Genomic DNA, 18,990 nt, shown 5'->3' with positions numbered 1-18,990 from the left:
CAACACCGCGGTTCCTGGTGTGTCCGCTGTGCCGTGCGTGTGATCATTGCTTGTACAGCCCTCTCGCAGTGTCCGGAGCAAGTATGGTGGGTCTGACACACCGGTGTCAATGTGTTCTTTTTTCCATTTCCAGGAGTGTACAATGGGTTACAGAGATAAGTTTTCATTCTGCTTCTTGGTATTTCAGTTGCAATGGGTTTATTTATCAGACATCATTTTTGTTTTAGATATCATGTTGCAAAACTGTACTTGAATTTATATAATTGAATTTTTCAACTGTGCTTGTGATCTTTTGGTCACTTCTATTGTATCATGTAAGTATGCCACACCCATTTAAAAATGCTGAGTAGGCTGGTATGGTACTTGTGTTTTGTACTGGAACATCGCTGCTGCACATGATGAATACTCGACGACTTCCGGATCACAAATTGACAGATTCAAGAATGTTTTCTAATGATTTCACTAAACTGCCTGAGAATGATGCAAAGCAAAGCAGTCATATTTGATTCGAATGTGCAAATGAATTGATTGTAGATGAAGTATAAGACATTATTCAGCTGGTAGAGCATAGTACTTCAACAAGTACACAAAGAATTTCTACACATATCAATTTTTCTCATACAAAAATGTGGCAGGCTACATACAAGGTGTGTCCAGAACATAAGTCAAATTAATCCATAAAGAACAGGTTACTGAAAATAAAAGTTAAATGTTTCGTATTCTTAAAAATAGCACTCTTAGACATCAATCCACTTTTTCCACCAGCTCAGATAGACTTCCTGGAAAATGTTAATGGGAACCTCTTTCAGACACCTTGTCATGGCAGCTTTCATGGCATCCAGCATCCCAAACTGATGGCCCTTTAAGGTTCACTTTCTTCGAGAAAACAAAACTAAGTCTGCTGGTGCTAGACTGGGACTGCACAGTGGCTGGGGCAGCATTGACGCATTGTGCATGGCCAGGAACTTGCTAACAATGAAGGCAGTATGAGACATCACATCATCTCCAAAGTTTGTTTAAACATTGTGAAGTTCTCAGAGCCAAATTACCCTATCTTAACACAAAACTGAATGGGCTGTTGTTGTTCAGTGAATCATGGTATTTTGATCTCTCAATATGTCACCTGAACACAGGTACACACTATGAGCAATCTGCATTGGGCAATGGCCAGTAAGCAACTGGCAAGGATGCATTGCCTTCCCAAGCCCTCCACTAACTTTTCCTCCACCAGTCACAGCAATGCAACTTTCTGAGTTGACAGAAAAAATCATTCAGCTTACTTTTTGGACACACACTGTACACATGACCTCTACCCTTATCATTTACAGCAGATTCAACACCTTCAAGGAGGAGATGAGGGCAGAGACTCGAAATTTTTTGTTGTCTAGTTGAAAAACGCTGAGTAAGCCCAGATTACTGTTTATTGATGTAGCCACTGTTACTTGTGGCCGAATCAATAAGACTTGTTACTCACATTGATGATCTGAGGAAAACCATTATGTCTTTGTTGGCATATTTTTCAAGAATGCTTTTCTGTAAATGTGTGTTGTGGTACAGTAGACAATCAGTTTATTGGATCTGTTATGTTACCACATCATCTACACTTTTTTGCAAATGAGCTCCCAGCATTATTGGAAGAGGTTCTTTTGGCTACAAGGACAAATATTTTCTTCCAGCATGACTGGGTCCCTGAACATTGTAGTCATCAGGTGAAACATCATCTAGACCTCACATTCCCTGGAAGGTGGATTGGCAGAAATTTCTTAGCTACCCAGGTCCTGTGACCTTTCACTTTTAGATTTTTACCTGTGGACATGACTGAAAGGCAAAGTCTAAAAGAAAAAGTAAACACAAGAGACAAATTGATTGCTTTCATCATGAACAGTGCTGCCTTTGTAAAAGGACACCAAGATGATCTCAGAAGAGCTACACATGGTGTTGTCAAGAGAATTCAAAAATGCATTGAAGCTGGAGGCAGAATATATGAAAATCAACTTTGCCTTTGCTGAACACTTTCAGTGAGTATTTATTTGGATTGTTTTACGACAGCTGTATCTCTGACAAAAATAAAGAAACTGTGCACATGTTATTTGGAATGTTTTACTTAAATCAGTCTACGCTACTACATACTAAAGTATTTACTATTGTTTGCACACATTTTTTGTCTCATTGTCTTCTTCAGATTCTTTTTTGAGGAAAACGCTGCAAAATATGCATTCTGCACTGAGGATCAAACAATTGTTACCAAAGTACCTAGCAATGTGCACTAATTGCATGTTTTTTTTAATTAATTTACAATAACAATATGAAAATTTCATGACAGACTCAATTCTATTGCTGACCAGGAACTAATATTCCAAGATATGTGATTCAATCACTTTCAGGGATGTGAGCAGTGATCAGAATGCAAGTCTTAGATGACTCGGAAACCACCACATCCAACCAGGACTTTCCTCCTTAATTATATCTCTATGAACTGAAATCACTGATTCTGTGATTTCTTGGGCACTATTAAACTGGGTCTGTTTTATGTATTAATAAAATTCCCTTATTTTTTGTGCTCTGATTATTCCATCTCTTCCAAAACAGACCCTTTGAGTCTGATTTTTTTTTAAACAGGCATGTGGTGACTTAAGCATTTGATATGAGTTTCTTCTGAGTGCTCACCCCACCCCCTCCCACCTACCCACATCACTGTGCCAGAGCTTGTTGAAATTTGTGAGTAGCAGAATGAGGCCAGGAACGGTTAAAAATTTTACACAGGCAAAAGAGAACAAATTCTACATTTGACATCACTGCCACTCATACTGGTCAATTAACACCAACCAGTCACTTTCATTCTGATGAATTGCTTTTAACAATGAACACATCTTCAGTGACAGTATGGCTTTACATTTTTAGGAATTTGATGTAAGCAGAGTTCATCAATGCTTATCTACATTTCTACAGTAAAATAATTAGGTAAATCACTCTAATAAAACACCATTTCAAAAATGCTTCAACTGTTCCTCTACACCCTCCTTGCCTTCCAAACATGAAGAATCTGCTGCAGTGTTTTCATCTACATATCTAATCTCCACATCACTTCATGCTGCATGACTGATGGTTATTTTTAATTGTATCAAACATTATTGTTTCTTCCCATTCTATTCACTGATGGAGTGTGAGAAGAAGACTCTAAATAACACAACAATTCTGTACAGAACAGTGAGTTTTGAGTATTGGGCAAAATTCCAAACTTATACCTCTCAGGTCATAAGAGTATCCTTTGATTTCGACATCACTGGTTATACACAATGCTGGTGACTACTTTGAAGCTCAGTAAAACTTTGAAACATGTATCTATTTTGTATGAGCTGTAAAAAAATAGTTGCCACTATTATGGTGGATACAGGGATTAGTGAACACGAGGTCATTGTAGTAAGGCTCAAAACCATATCAACCAAAACCACTAAAAATAAATGCAAAAATATCTATTTAAAACAGGAGATAAAAATTCACTTGATGCCTTCCTAAGTGAGAGTCTCCATTCCTTCCAAGTTAATTATGTAAGTGTAGACCAGCTATGGCTCAAATTCAAAGATACAGTATTGACAGCAGTAGATAGATTCATATCGTGTAAGTCAGTAAGTGATGGGACTGATCCACCACCGTACACAAAACACATCAGAACACTGTTCCAGAAGCAATGAAAAAAGCATGCCAAATTCAGAAGAATGCAAAACTCCCAAGACTGGAAGCTCAAAATTTAGTTTGGACATTAATGCGAGATGCTTTTAATAGTTTCCGCACTGAAACATTGTCTCAAAATATGGTAGAAAACCCAAAGAGATTCTGGTCATATGTAAAGTACACTAGTGTGTGTGTGTGTGTGGGGGGGGGGGGGGGGGGAAGAGAGAGAGAGAACAGTCAATACTGTCACTGTGCGATAGCGATGGAAATGTTACCCATGATGGTGCCACTAAAGCAGAGTTACTAAATGCAGTTTTCTGTAATTCCTTCACGAAAGATGATGAAGTAAATATTCCAGAATTTGAAACCAGAACAGCAGTTAGCATGGGTGACATGAAAGTAGATATCTTAGGTGTTGCGAAACGACTCAAATCACTTAATAAAGGCAAGTCTTCCAGTCCAGATGGGATACCAATCAGGTTCCTTTCAGAGTATGCAGACACAATAGCACCTTTCTCTTAGCAAACATATACAACCACTCACTTGACAAAAGGTCTGTTCCTAAAGACTGGGAAGTAGCACAGGTCACACCAATATTCAAGAAAGGAATTAGGAGTAACCCATTGAATTACAGACCCATATCACTGACCTCAATTTGAAGTGGGATTTTGGAGTATATACTGTACTCGAACATTATGAATCACCTTGAAGAAAATGTCTTATTGATACATAACCAGCACATATTCAGAAAATATCGTTCTTGTGCAACACAGATAGCTCTTTATTCCCATGAAGTTGCTGTCAACAAGGGATCTCGGGTCAATTCCATACTCCTTCATTTCCAGAAGGCTTTTGATACCATTCCTCACAAGCGACTATTAATCAAATTGCATGCATTTGGAATATCATCTCAGTTGTGTGACTGGATTCATGATTTCCTCTCAGAGAGGTTACAGTTCATAGTGATAGATGGTAAATCATTGAGTAGAACAGAAGTGATATCTGGCATTCCGCAAAGTAGTGTCATAGGCCCTCTGCAGTTCCTGATTTACATAAATGATCTAGGTGATAATTCTGAGCAGCCCCCTTAGATTGTTTGCAGATGACGCTGTAATTTACTGTCTAGTAAAACCATCAGACAATCAACTCCAATTACAAAGTGATCTAGAGAGAATTTCTGTATGGTGCGAAATGTGGCAATTGGCACTAAACAAAGAAAAGTGTGAGGTCATCCACATGGGTACTAAAAGAAATCCGATAAATTTTGGGTATACAATAAATAGCACAAATCTAAGGGCTGTCAATTTGACTAAATACCTAGGAATTACAATTAAAAGTAACTTAAATTGGAAATACCACACAGATAATATTGCGGGGAAGGCAAAGCAAAGACTGCGCTTTGATGGCAGAACACTTAGAAGATGTGACAAACCTACTAAAGAGACAGCCTACTTGTCTGTCCTCTCCTGGAATATTGCTGCATGGTGTGGGATCCTTACCAGGTAGGATTGATGGAAGACATCAAAAAAAGTGCAAAGAAGGGCAGCTCGTTTCATGTTATCGCGCAATAGGGGTGAGAGTGTCACTGATATAATAGGCAAGTTGGGGTGGCAGTCACGGAAACAAAGGCGGTTTTCTTTAAGGTGAGATCTATTTATGAAATTTCAATCACCAACTTTCTCTTCCAAATGTGAAAATATTTTGTTGACACCCACCTACATAGGGAGAAATGATCATCATAATAAAATAAGAGAAATCAGAGCTCGAACGAAAATATTTAGGTGTTCCTTTTTCCCACGCACCATTCGAGAGTGGAATGGTAGAGAAGTAGTATGAAAATGGTTTGATGAATGCTCTGCCAGACACTTGAGTGTGAATTGCAGAGTAACCATGTAGATGTAGATGTAAATGTAGATGTAGATGTAGAACCCTCGTATATGGTTGTACAACAAAGGCATTAAATACCGATGCCAGTACTGAATTCATTGTGACACCTTTGTCACAAGCTGTTGTCAATAGCCAGAATAGTAAAATTTGCAATTTTACACAGTGGAAGAAGCAGCCTGAATGTAGGTAATTAACAGTTCTGCACAACCAACTAGCTGCTATCATACTTTCTCCTGTGTTAGTGAGGCTGTTTTCTGTGACTGCTGGGCGCTCAAACTAATTGTATTTTATGTGGTGGGAATGTTATCTACAACAATTAACAAGAACGTATCTATTTGGTTACAAAATGAACGATCAGAGATTTAGGTCATCACAGATAATTGTTTCATAAGGGCACACACAACAAAGTTTGCCCATACCAAGACCTTTAATATGCTTCAAATTATTGTGATTTTATAACTGTAGAGATACTTGAAATCAATTCATCTTCCACAAATTTCTAAAGGGATATTGAGTGTGCCTTGTGTGTGATTTGGAACTGCATTCTCAGAAGATAGCAAAGAGTGCAAAGTAAACCCAAAAGCTTTCCTGAGAGTGCTGTAGTCTTATGTTGCTGGTTTGAAGTCAAGCTTAACAACTCTTGGTCATGACAAATTGCGATCTAAAACATGGAGATTTGAGTTTCACTTTCAATTGGATACCACTATAGCAGCATTCAGTAGTAGTTATAGCTGTGGCTAACACAATTGATTCATGGGACACCTTTCTGTAATTGGATTCTATCCTGTGGCAATATGGGTAGTGTTAATAACTCCCAGAAGCTTGAGAAATAATTTTAGATTGACATGGTTATTCTGCTGAGAATATTTTGACATTGCCTCTCATTTTCTGAAATTAGACAGACAAAAATTTGAAAACAATAAATGATGACACAAAATAATTGTAAAATGTTACCCAGAAATCTTAGGTAACCAGTCTTTTACAAAATTTCAGACTTTTCCAAAATATATAATTTTGCAATCCCAAGAACCATATGATGGAGAATAACTAATAATAAATTGATTTCAGCTACTTAATCATAGTCAGTAGAAACTTAATGAAGATGAATTTGAACTAAACAGTCCATGCACTCTAATCAAAAGTAAAATTGAAGTTTCTCTGGAAGCTGAGATTGATGGCATCAGAAATTTCCAACCAAGTTGTGTTGTTAGTTATGAAGTTGGTTAAAGTACACAGGAATCTTTTTTTATTCTTTGTTAAGTTGCTGAGAATAACTGTGAAGGCTATCAGACTAAAAGTACAAATATTGCTAAGTAGAAGAAATATCAGTTTGAAAGAGTAAAAAAGAAAGCAAAATTTATATATTTGTTTCCAGTGGAAAATAACCATTATTTAGAATTAATTACAAAGAATGACTCAAAATAAATAGCTACATAAAAGAGAGAATGTACAGTAACAAACATACTTCTCTATTGAGCAAGTATCAGTACCACTCCTTGTTGAGATGAAGCTTGTCATAGCGCTATCTGCACCATCTATGAGAAAATCATCTTTCGCAAAATCCTCTTCCATTTGAAGCTCTGCTTCCATGTCCATTTCCAATGTTTCCAATGTATGCATAAAGTCACCATCAAGTTTAGTGTTACCATTTTCTTCTGTGAACTCTGTTAAATCATCATCCCATTCCAAGTGTGCCATCAAGTCATCTTCACTTGCAGCAGTTGTTATACCTGTATTTTCATTTACTTTTATAGACTGACGATAGAGTAAATAATCTGCATCATTACATTTGGCACTTCCTTCCTCAATATTTACGGCAGTTTTGATATAGTCACTAGCACTATTTAGTCCTTCTGATTCATTAACACAAATATTTTTTGAATTACTAGGTGATTCACAAACTTCTGTACTTATTACATGATTTGGAGAATCCCACTCAAATGACTCAGCTGATCCAAAGCTCCCTTGTTTATTATCAGTATTTAGACATGCATCAGAAAGTTCAGAAGATGTGCTATTGTTTATAACAGTAAGGCTGTATAGTCCTGCAAAGCAGGCCCGTGCTCGCTGCTCTTTGACATTTTCTGCTTCCTCTTCAGGAAGAGCATCTTTTATATCTTGATCACAAGTTGCTCCCCCTTTCATTAAGCTGGACATGCCAGGTAAATTTCTATTGCATTTAATTGTCTCAAAGTCTTCACTCATGTTGTCACAGTTACTTTTTATCTGATTAATTACCTGCTGTATGCCTTCAAAACGAACCATTGTACTTGTTCCCAAAGAAATTTCTGGTAAAGACAAATCTAAGCTAAGTTCTGAGCAGACACTATCCAATGACCCTTCACTTGGCATCCCCTTGGAGAATCCAAGTGAGTCATATGATTCATCTCTAATTAAATGAGGGGTATCTGTCACAGTTTCTCCACAAATTCTATCTGTATGCAATGGCATTTCATGACAGGCTTGACAATAAAAATCTTTATCTTCAGAAAAAGATATTAGCATTGGTTCCTCTTTTGACTTCAAAAGTTGTACTTGCATTGATTGGCATTTTCCTATTTCTCTTGAACTTGGTGTATCCTGAGGAATGTGACTTCCTACAACAGCAACCTGTAATTAATAAAGAAAAATAAGGTATATTTAAGAAAGATTTAAAAACTACCTTTAATCTACTGACAAATATTTGGAAACCTAGAAATGAAAAATTAATTATCAAGTGACTCTTAATGGTAGAAATCTATGCTGGCTTGATTAAACCATTGTCAGTTATCCTTTCAATAAACTTTTTCTATTTAAAATCAGAACATGACATTAAAAACTAAATTTTATTAGGCTGGCATAAATTAGTTGGGTTTTTCTCATCAAATGCCCCTTTTTTTAAACTCATAAAAAAACAGCTTTGATTTTAAGATATCAGATTTCTGCATTCCCTTTTTTTTGTCATTTGTGCTTAAACAAAAATCATTGGAAGCTTTGGAGGCAATGACATTTCATCAAATTTTGGCCATTTCTAAATGGTCATATCTTCCTTCATTACAATTGATGAAGACACTTACTTACCAAACCAACACAATATGGCACTACTAATAAAGCAGACAGTAAGATGATGACACCTCAAGCATCCAAAATGTGTACTTCATGTTTAAAGCAAAAAGTGAAATGTGAAAAACCATTAAAAGTAAAGCACAGTCATTCAACCCATTCAGAATTCTAGACCACAAGACACACTAGAAGTTAGGATGGAACAGGCACCAACAACAGGATACATGTACATGTTGTTACAGTGTTACAGTAGGAGAGGAAGCTGATGAGTAAAAATTTCGAAAGGACATATTATCAATAAAGGCATAAGTGAAACTGGTAGATAGCCATAGGAATCCTAATAAATATACAGATATGAGAAAATCAGTTAATAGAATCTGAAGCACGAAAAAAGACATGAAATGGCAAACAATGTAAAACAATAGAAATGAAGAGCAAAAAGAGATACTGAATACACTTGACTACAGACAATTAAGCTGAGCACCAAATAGGGTAAACAAACAATGCCGATGAGAAATAAGAGGCATACAAAAAAGAAGATATGGGTATAAGTTGAAGCATAAGGTGGAGGGAATGCAAACAAGTGCTGAAAATAAACCAAACAAGTGAATAGCTCAAGAGTTGAGAGTGGGAGAAAATATTTTTCATGGTTCTTTTTGTACAAAAGTCACCCAAGCGCTTAAACTGTGTTACATGGTTTGTTCATTCAAAGAGTATTGTTCGTCCATTCATTCTGGTTGAAAGCCAAGTGATCTTTATGCTAATACTGGTAGCTGAATGGGTCATGCCAAATTGACTACTGAATAGTTCTCACACATGAGATTTATAACATAGGAGCTTCAACAGAGTTGTTCTGTTTAATGAATTAAGTTAAATGGTGATGGGGATGGTTTTACATCATGACAATTCCTCTTAACTAATTTCTGCTCCATTCACATACTTTTCTGTCTAAGTATAACATTGATTTCCCATAAATATGATTTCAGTCTGTTACTCTTTACTATTAGTCCCTACATTAATATCTATGGCTGTGACTCTCTCAAACCTTGTGCCCTGAGTGAATTTGTCATCTGTGACTTATTTTACCATTTACCACTCATTTTCTTTCCCTCTTTCTTGTACTGGCTTTTGAAAAGGAAACTTTAAGTAAAGAGAGCCTGAGTGTCTACTAATTTCTTTTTCTTTACATGTAGAAATCTGCAAAAAGAAATCTCAAAGTTTCCAAAGCTTCAACACTATTTGGTCCATTACTAAATGTTTTTAAGCATTTTCCAATTAATGTTCTTTTTATAGATGATGCAGCTCCATTAAATTCTTATGATATGATCATTTTATATCTGAAGTGGTTGGTTTTATGTCCCTTTGACTTGTCATCTCTGAGCTACAGAAAAGTAGCAGTAATTTTGTAAATGTTGGTTTACATAAAAATTTTATATTACTTTTCAGTTTCCTTTCAGTGTCATCTGTATATCCTTAGGTTTTTTGTACATATCAAAAACTCACCCTGCCGGCCGCGGTGGTCTAGCGGTTCTAGGCGCTTAGTCCGGAACCGCAGGACTGCTACGGTCGCAGGTTCGAATCCTGCCTCAGGCCTGGATGTGTGTGATGTCCTTAGGTTAGTTAGGTTTAAGTAGTTCTAAGTTCTAGGGGACTGATGACCACAGATGTTAAGTCCCATAGTGCTCAGAGCCATTTTTTGAAAAACTCACCCTGCATATAACCCATAGTCTTTTTACTGTTATAAACAACACGTACCATATGTTCAACTGTTTACTATTTGTACACACAATGTAGAAACTGCTAGGGTGGCATATCTTGTTCATTGCATTGATTCATAAAGAGTTGCACTGTTAGAAACACATATATAATTTACTGTAAAAACCAAGTGTTTGAATGGCCCAATGTCTTATATATATAAGGGCCTGTACTTAACAAATGGTGCCCACTGATCAGCCAGAATATTAATTGGGCCAACTGCATAGCTGTGCAGGTATTATAAACTTTATTTTTATAAGCACAGAGGTGAAAGGCACCACATGTCCTCAATGACATCTCAGATCTGTTTGGTACATGGCAAGTTATCTGGCAAAACTAGAATTCATCATTATGCTCTCAAACTACTGCAGCATAATTCTGATTCTGTGGCATGGATAAGTGTCCTACTGAAAAATGACATATCTGATGGGAAAGACATCATAGAAAAGATGCAAATGGTCAGCAATATCATCACATCTAAGCCACAATCGATTACAAAATGCAAAGGCAGGGTCATCGAAGACGTTCAACAGTTAGTTAGATTTATTACTGACATTAGTGTACAACCAGAACAGAACTGACCTCCTGGATGGAGAGTGCAGCTATTCATTTGAAACACTGAATACGTCAGAATGCTGCTAGTTACACAGACATTGAATGTTCCACAATATACAAACATAATGAACATAAGATATTTCAAAAACCTCCCATAAATGATTAAATCTAAATCTCAAATAATTCCTGGCAGTTCGGTTCAAATTGGCAAACTGCAGCACACCAGGCAACAACACTAACCGTTACATCACGCAGCATGTATCACAGACTAATGGCATTGCTCCTTCTCCTCAAACAATTGTGAGTCACAGTTTCAGAAGATCTCACTGAAGCCAACTATGATAGCCTGGGTGAGATAGTCAGTGCAGACTATTACCATCAATTCCCATTTGTTGAATTCAGAGACCTCCCCAAGAGACTGATTCAAATACTGTAGAATGGTGCTGCCACAGGTGGAATTGGTAGCAGCTGCCCTGGAGGTAATTGCGACATGAGCTCCCATCAGTGGCATTCCTTACAGTCACTCACATACTGTCTAATGAATCAGTAGAGACCTGGACAGCAGCACCTGAATCTTATTCTGTCTAGAGTCTTCCCAGTTTTCACAAACACCACGTGCCCGGATGTTGGAGCATCTTGGAAATACTTCAGGACAGCTGGCCGTAGATGGGCTGGGATGATAAGCAACCATTTTCACCCTTCTGGATCATAGTTCCTCTTATACAATACTCTATTAATTAATTGTAATTCTCCTTTGGTGAGTTCCTCCTTCTTCCATGCTTCTATGGTTTTCAGCAGTGTTGGCCATTCCCTCTGTGTAGCAGCAATGCCATTTAAAGCAGCAATGATTGAGATTTCACCTGTGCTTCCGTGTGCTGCCAAACAATTCCTTGAAAAACAGTCAGCATTGTTGTGTTTCTGCACACATTTGTATGCCACTGTGATATCATACCCATCAAGCTTCAGTGCCCATCCCACCAGTCAACCCAACAGATCATTCAGGCTTGTCAGCCAGCACAGGGAATGGTGGTCTGTCACAATGAAGAATGTTCTGCAAGATAATATGTTCAGAACTTGTCGATGGATGAAAGAACTGTAATGAACTCTTTCTTAGTTGCAGAGTAGTACATCTCAGACTTGTAGAGTACTCTGGAAGCATAAGCTGTCACCTTTTCAGCACCTTTCTGAATTTTTACCTAATCACAAAACCACTAGTGTTAGTGGGAAGTTTTGTCTTGGCATTCTTGCCATATAATTCTAAAACTGGAGATGATTTAAGAACGCCTTAAACACAAGGAAACATCTTTCTTATACCCCACTCTAGGAAAATTTGGCATTTCTCTGCAGTAGTTCTTGCAAGGAATGTACCTTGCTACGGGAGATCTTTATAAAATACTGGTAGTGTGAGCACATTCTGAGAAAACTTCTCACATCACAATTGTGCCAAAGGGTCAAAAAATCTGTGACTTCTCTTATTTTCTCTGGATTGGGACTGACTCCATCACTATTCACTAGAGACCCCAAGAGTTTTATTTCTTGGTTGGTGAAGAGATTCAGGCAGAGGCCTGCAGGCTGAACAAACTTCAACACAGTTGTAAGGTGGGTGGGCAAGATGTTCTTCAAAGTCTTTGAAAAACTGACAACGTCATCCACACAGCAAAGACATGTCATCCATTTAAGGTGTCAAAGCATGTTGCCCATCATACGTTCAAAGGTAGCTGGAGTGTTACACAGTCCAAATGGCATAACTTTAAGCTCATATTTTAGTGATCAATCTCATCAATCTCAATTTGTTAGCAGCCTGTCTACATGTTGATAGTGGAGAAATACTTTGCTCCTTTCAAGCAGACTAGGATGTCATCAATACACAGCAGTCAATAATCTTTTTTCATGATTTTGTTCAGTTGTTGGTAGGGCACAAAGACGCCGTGTGCTGTCCTTCACAAAGATCACAGGAGAGGACCAAGGATTCTCTGAAGGTTCATATGATGTAATTTTGCAGCATCTTCTCCACTTCCTCCATGCTTGTCCATCGTTCAATGTTGACATTCTATATGATTGCAGGCTAATTCATGGATAATTCCCAGTGTGGTGTTTTGCCATAGGCCACTTGGTCTGTGTTTTCTCCACTCTGGATTTGAAAGCATCTGAAAATTGATGCAGAATGGTTATCACTCACCAACATTGCTCCTCAGTCAGGCCAGATCCTATTGGCAGTTCAATAGTAGCTTATGCCCCTGCATTGTTTGTGATGGTAAGTAACATAGCCAATGATGCTAAGGTGTCCTGACTGAACTTATTTTGATATCCCTACACACATCCTTTAGGGATGAATTGTGGCTGCTCATGATAATTAGTGATCCAAAGTTCTTCTTGACTACCTACAATGCTTATGATCATTACTGGACTGTAGCTTTCTTTTGTGAGCCCGAGTTGCCTTTAGTACTTGACAATAGCTTCATGGTTGAACTGAGTATCCTGATTGATGATTGGAACTCATCTTACTGATGATAGTGGGATAACAATGTCTTCAACAGGAAACAACCATCCAGAACAACCTTTGCTATTTATGCTTGCTGGAAAAACTTCTTCAATCTGGAACTCGGATCTCCCACAGTCTATGACTGTCTATGATACCTGCAAGAAGACCCATCTGAGAATAACATTATGACTACATTCTGATAAAATGGAAAATTCTAAGGGTTGTCTTCTGACAATGGAAGTTATTTTAGCAATACATGTACCTGGCAGCTGGATGTATTTCCCATTTGCAACTTTCATCACAATTAATTTTGAATCACAGAACATAGTCTTCTTTAGCTGATGATTATAAGCACCCAACATTACAGGAAAAAAAAGCCTGAGTCAAACAGTACCCTGACAGGTTGGCCATTGAAGGTCACACCAATGAGATTCCCTGACATCTTGGTGATTTTTCATCCATGGAGGATTTGTGTCTAGGGCAGTCTCACCTCCAAAGATGGTCGCCTCACTTAGTTTTCCAGAAGTCAGTGGTTAGGTGAGTGGCTGGTACCTCTATACAGGGGTGAGAAAGGCTATCACATGTTTGGCAGTATCCTCTTCCAGGTTATGGTGATGGACTTCATCTCACAGGTCAGTTATAATCAACTGCAGCTGATTTGTGTCAATAGGACTGTTGTGATGGTGGCATAGTAGACACTGCAAACTCAACTTCCTTCTCTGCAGTAGCATACAATGTGTCATGGGCATCTGCACTGGAAATACACTCACAAGTTGTCCTCTGTCTTCCAAATGTCTGTTCTTTTGTTGGCCATTATACTTGGTGTAGAAGTTGGTTGTACCTGTATCAGACAGATACTGGATGTCATTTAATGATTGTGGCATTAGTCTGAGTTGAGCAAGTCCATTCTTCCTGCCACATATGGGTGGTGGCAGAGATTGGTGATAAAGACTGATAAAACACTTCTTTAACATTCTCCAATACCTCCTGACCAATTGGGTCAAAAGATACTGGATCAATAAATAGTGGGACCAATATCCAGCATCTCCAAGATTGTCATGTCTAAATCACAATCAATTCTAAATCCAAAGCCATGGTCATCAATGAAGTTCAACACTTAGTACTGAAAGTACATTTATTACTGACACCAATGTACAGTCTAAACAGAATTGACCTTCTGGATGGAGAGTGCAGCTATTGATACAAACATTGAAGACTATGGAATGCTGCTAATTATCAAAATATTGAATATTCCAGAATATATTAACATTATGGTCATAAGACATTTCAAGAAACTTCCAGAAATGATAAATTCTAAATAACAAATAATTGGTGAGGTCAGGTTTGAATGGGTGGCCAGCAGTGCACCAGCCAGTGATGCTCAGCACTACACTACACTACACTGCATGCAGCACAGCTCACAACAATAACATTGTCCCAATGTGGACTCATTTACTCTTACGTGAATTTTGTACAAGGCAATCTATATACACAACCAAAGGGGCTTACTCTGGTTTATGTACAACAAGAGATATATACAGGAGTCTCCTTTGTATTCCCAAAGCACAATACAATGCACATTGTATCAAAGTTCGGTCTATGACCTACAGACCCATGATATGAAAACCTGAGCCAAGCTGATGGTGAACTCGCCACAGTCTCCAAGGCAGCAACCACTAGGGGAGAAGACACAAGCAGTTCAAGGTCCAGAATAGTTATCACTAAGAATATTGGTGGGTTGATGTCCATGGGCATCACTGTGGAAGGCCAAGGCAGGATGAGGCTTGATGGATAATGCATAAGTCACCACAGGGCTAGAGGGTCTGCCAGGGTTGGAGAAGCAGGAGGCTACTGACCAGGATGGCAGAGGCAAAATTGACTTCAATGGCGCAGGAAAAGTTCATGGGCAGAGGTCACCATATACATCATGGATCAATGGCAAATGGAGATCATCCTGTGGATCCAGGCTGAGTGGTACCTGAACTGATAAGCACACTCCGGGGTTCCCAATCAGAAGGGAAAGGCCTTAGCACTGAAATGTGCCAGCAAGTGGGTACAGCATATCCAAGAGGGTAGGGTGAAGGTAATCTGAAGCCACTCGGCCATGCTGCAGCCCCTGATTGGACTGGCCCTGCAACTGGCTAGAAAACTATAGAGAGCATTAGGAGAAGTGTTACACATCTTTTGGGTTTAAAAAATATAGATAAAGCATCCTCCACAACTGTTGTAAGCCAGGGGAAAGGGTGTGATATGAAGGAGTTGAGTCCTACTTCACACCAAAGGAGGTTAATGCCACCCCAATATTAGGTACCAAAATGCATGGGGTGCCTTCAAGGGAAAAAGACTTTTCCAATGATGTGATAATGGTGGCAGTAGTGACCTGAAACATGTGGAACTCAAAAGATAAGTGAGAAAAGGAATAGATCATGACTGACCATGTGGACTCCAAAAACAGGTCACCAAATTCTAAGTCGTTATGGTCCCATGGATCTTGACATTGGACCAGGAAGAGAACAACTGGGATGGTGCAAATTGATAGGCCTGATAGGCAAAACATTGTCATATCAGGTCCACAATGTCAGACCAAATATTTGGTCAGAATAAGTGTTGCACCAAATTTTTCTCCCAGAAGATGTGCCAGTGGGCAGGGTCCAGTAGATGCAGCACTCGTGGTTGATGAGCAAGGTGTTGTATTGTTTTGTTCCTGCAGGTGACAGCTCTGACACTGCAGGATTTTAAGGGAAATGGTGAGATGGTTAACTCCAGATGTGAATCAACCTGGATACACCCCATTTAATGTTGGTCTAAGGCCGAGTTAGGTTCTATGCAGAATCAGGACTGTGTGTCTGCATTTGCATATCATGTCACTGTTTGATAGTGGATAGGATAATGAAAATTAGACAAGTACAGCGCCCAGTGCTGGAGGCAATGGGCAGTCCTGTCCCAGCGGATTAGTGTCAAGATACAGTGTGCCGGCCAATCTGTGGATGGTTTTTAAGGTGGTTTTCCATCTGCCTTGGTGAATGCGGGCTGGTTCCCCTTATTCTGCCTCAGTTACACTATGTTGGCAATTGCTGTGCAAACACTGTCTACACGTTCGTGTACACCATAATTACTCTACCATGCAAACACTGAATGTTCTGGCACATAATTGGAAGTTACATACTTCAAGATGAATATAATAAGTCCAATTCCAAGGAAAGCAGGTGCTGACAGATGTGAATATTACCGAACTATCAGTCATAGTTGCAAAATACTAACATGAATTCTTTACAGAAGACTGGAAAAACTGATAGAAGCTGACCTGAGGGAAGATCAGTTTGGACTCTGGAGAAATGCAGGAACACACAAGGCAGTGCTGACTCTACAACTTATCTTGGAATTTAGGTTAAGGAAAGGCAAACTTTCATTTATAGCATTTGTATACTTAGAGAAAGATTTTGACAATGTTGACTGTAAAACTCTCTTGAACTTCTGAAGGTAGTGGGGGTAAAATTCCAGGTGCAAAAGGCTATTTACAACTTGTACAGAAACCAGATGGCAGTCATGAGTTGAGGGGCATAAAAGGAATGCTGTGGTTGAGAAGGGAGTGAGACATGGTTTTAGCCTATCCTTGACATTAATAACTGACAATGGTTGAAGAAGAGAGGATATAAAAAGCAGACTGGCAATGGTAAGAAAATAATTTCTGAAGAAGAGAAATTTGCTAACATCAAATATAGATTTAAGTGTCAGAAATTCGTTACTGAAAGTATTTGTGTGGAGTGTAGCCATGTATGGAAGTGAAACATGGATGATACACAGTTATACAAGAAGAGAATAGAAGCTTTTAAAATGTGGTGCTTCAGAAGAATGATAAATATTAGGGGGGTATATTGTGTAACTAATGAGGACGTACTAAATAAAATTGGGAAGAAAAGAAATTTATGGCATAATCTGACTAAAAGAAGAGATCTGTACGTGGGACATATTCTGAGACATCAAGGGATCACCAAATTAGTACTACAGGGAAGTATGGAGGGTAAAAATTGTAGAGAAAGACCACAAGATGAATAGTGTAAACAGATTCAGAAGGAAGTTGCAGTAGCTATTTGGAGATGAAAAAGTTTACGCAGCATAGAGTAGCATGGAGAGCTGCATCAAACCAGTCTTTGGACTGAAGACCACAACAACAACAACAACCACCACCAAAGTTTGCATAAAGCATGCCAGAAGTCAGCTCTTTATCTCATTTTTTATAAGGCATTAATATGCATAAGAAGCAGCAATTGTTATTTCAAGTTCTCTCTGGCACTTTCTTTGTGAACAGTTCATTTGTAATTCAAATTTTTGGTCAACATATTTTTGGATTAATACATCATAACTAACCATGAACTAAAGAATCACACTAAGTTTCAGTCTACACTGAGAATGAACCAATATGTTTAATATTATTACTGCCAAAACATACAATCATCTCCTAGGCAACTAATGCCATTGAAAGGCAAGTAATTTCATGAATTACATACAACAAATTTATTGTAAACATACTTGTAAAACAGAACATTAGTGATATTCACTGTGGTTACAGGGAACAACAATTAAGTTTAACTGAATGATGTCATCTAGATACTTACAGTGTGTCAGTTGCTATTACCATAGGCAAAGCAAGGGTGTATTACATAAGGTAAGCTTTAAAGCCTGGAAAGGAAAGATTGTTGATAGCAAGGTGGCCACCTGAAATGTGTGCCTTTGCATCACAGCTAGTTCAACAGGTAAGAGAGTTCTGACATGTCTACATGGATGAGTCTGTCTAGCTCTGTTTTGAGGGCACCCTTTAGAGCAAAGGGCACCAGGTGAGCTTTGAAAAACTATGGGGCAGCTGTCACTTTAAGAGTTCCATGATCTTCGCAATCAATTGGGGGACTGCCTTCCATAATCCAAGTGAGAAGATTTGAGCATATCTATCATAGAAAGTCTTTAAGACAGCACAGAGCCCTTTGGATTAAATGGTGTGCACTGTTTGATGAACTGTAAATCCAAGAGTGCTGAAAGAGTCTATCCAAAAAACATTGTCCACTTTGTGGCAGGCAGCCATCAGAAAATTTGTGGAACAAGTGACTTGGCTATAAGTAAATAAAACTAGAAACTTTTCTAGCAAAGGCACACAATGATATCAATTGGCCCAAAGATTTGTCTCAGCTGTGTGCAAAGGCAGCAATGCTAAACTTAAGTAATTAGATTGGTTTAGCAGGAGAACCAGTGTCCAAGAGTAACCTCACAGGGTGTTTGCCAGTGAACACATCCAGTAAATTTTCTGGGTTGCATTCTGAAAAGTCTGCACTTCCATAGATTGATCACTTACTTGGTTCACTTCTGAAGGTTGGGACATATTTTCAGCACAGCTGCTAAAACATACCCACAAACCCCTTTTTACTACACCTGCTGCATGTTGCATGCTGATGGGACACACACTGGCAGTGGGGGAGGGGGGGGGGAGGGGTAGGAAACAATATTTACAGCCTGGGAATGATGTTGCTGCTGATGCAGCTCATTGCCATTGATACAGTTGTTTACAAAGTTATCTGAACTGCAGAGCAGGTGATGGTTCTGCCAGA

The 18,990-nt window shown here is 38.6% G+C and overlaps 1 protein-coding gene across 1 annotated transcript in view; it reads right to left on the bottom strand.

Annotated features, from left to right (window-relative positions):
* The window catches only part of LOC126470608 (uncharacterized), a 208,837-nt gene that overhangs the window by 69,521 nt on the left and 120,326 nt on the right, over window positions 1-18,990 (bottom strand). Inside the window, exon 5 of the mRNA XM_050098561.1 lies at window positions 7,025-8,169. Coding sequence (XP_049954518.1) covers window positions 7,025-8,169 — 1,145 coding nt within the window. The remainder of the gene's footprint in view (window positions 1-7,024; window positions 8,170-18,990) is intronic.

This window comes from Schistocerca serialis, chromosome 3 (genome assembly GCF_023864345.2).
Source record: "Schistocerca serialis cubense isolate TAMUIC-IGC-003099 chromosome 3, iqSchSeri2.2, whole genome shotgun sequence".
NCBI classification, from domain to species: Eukaryota; Metazoa; Arthropoda; class Insecta; order Orthoptera; family Acrididae; genus Schistocerca; species Schistocerca serialis.
This window is presented reverse-complemented; position numbering and strand designations above follow the sequence as displayed.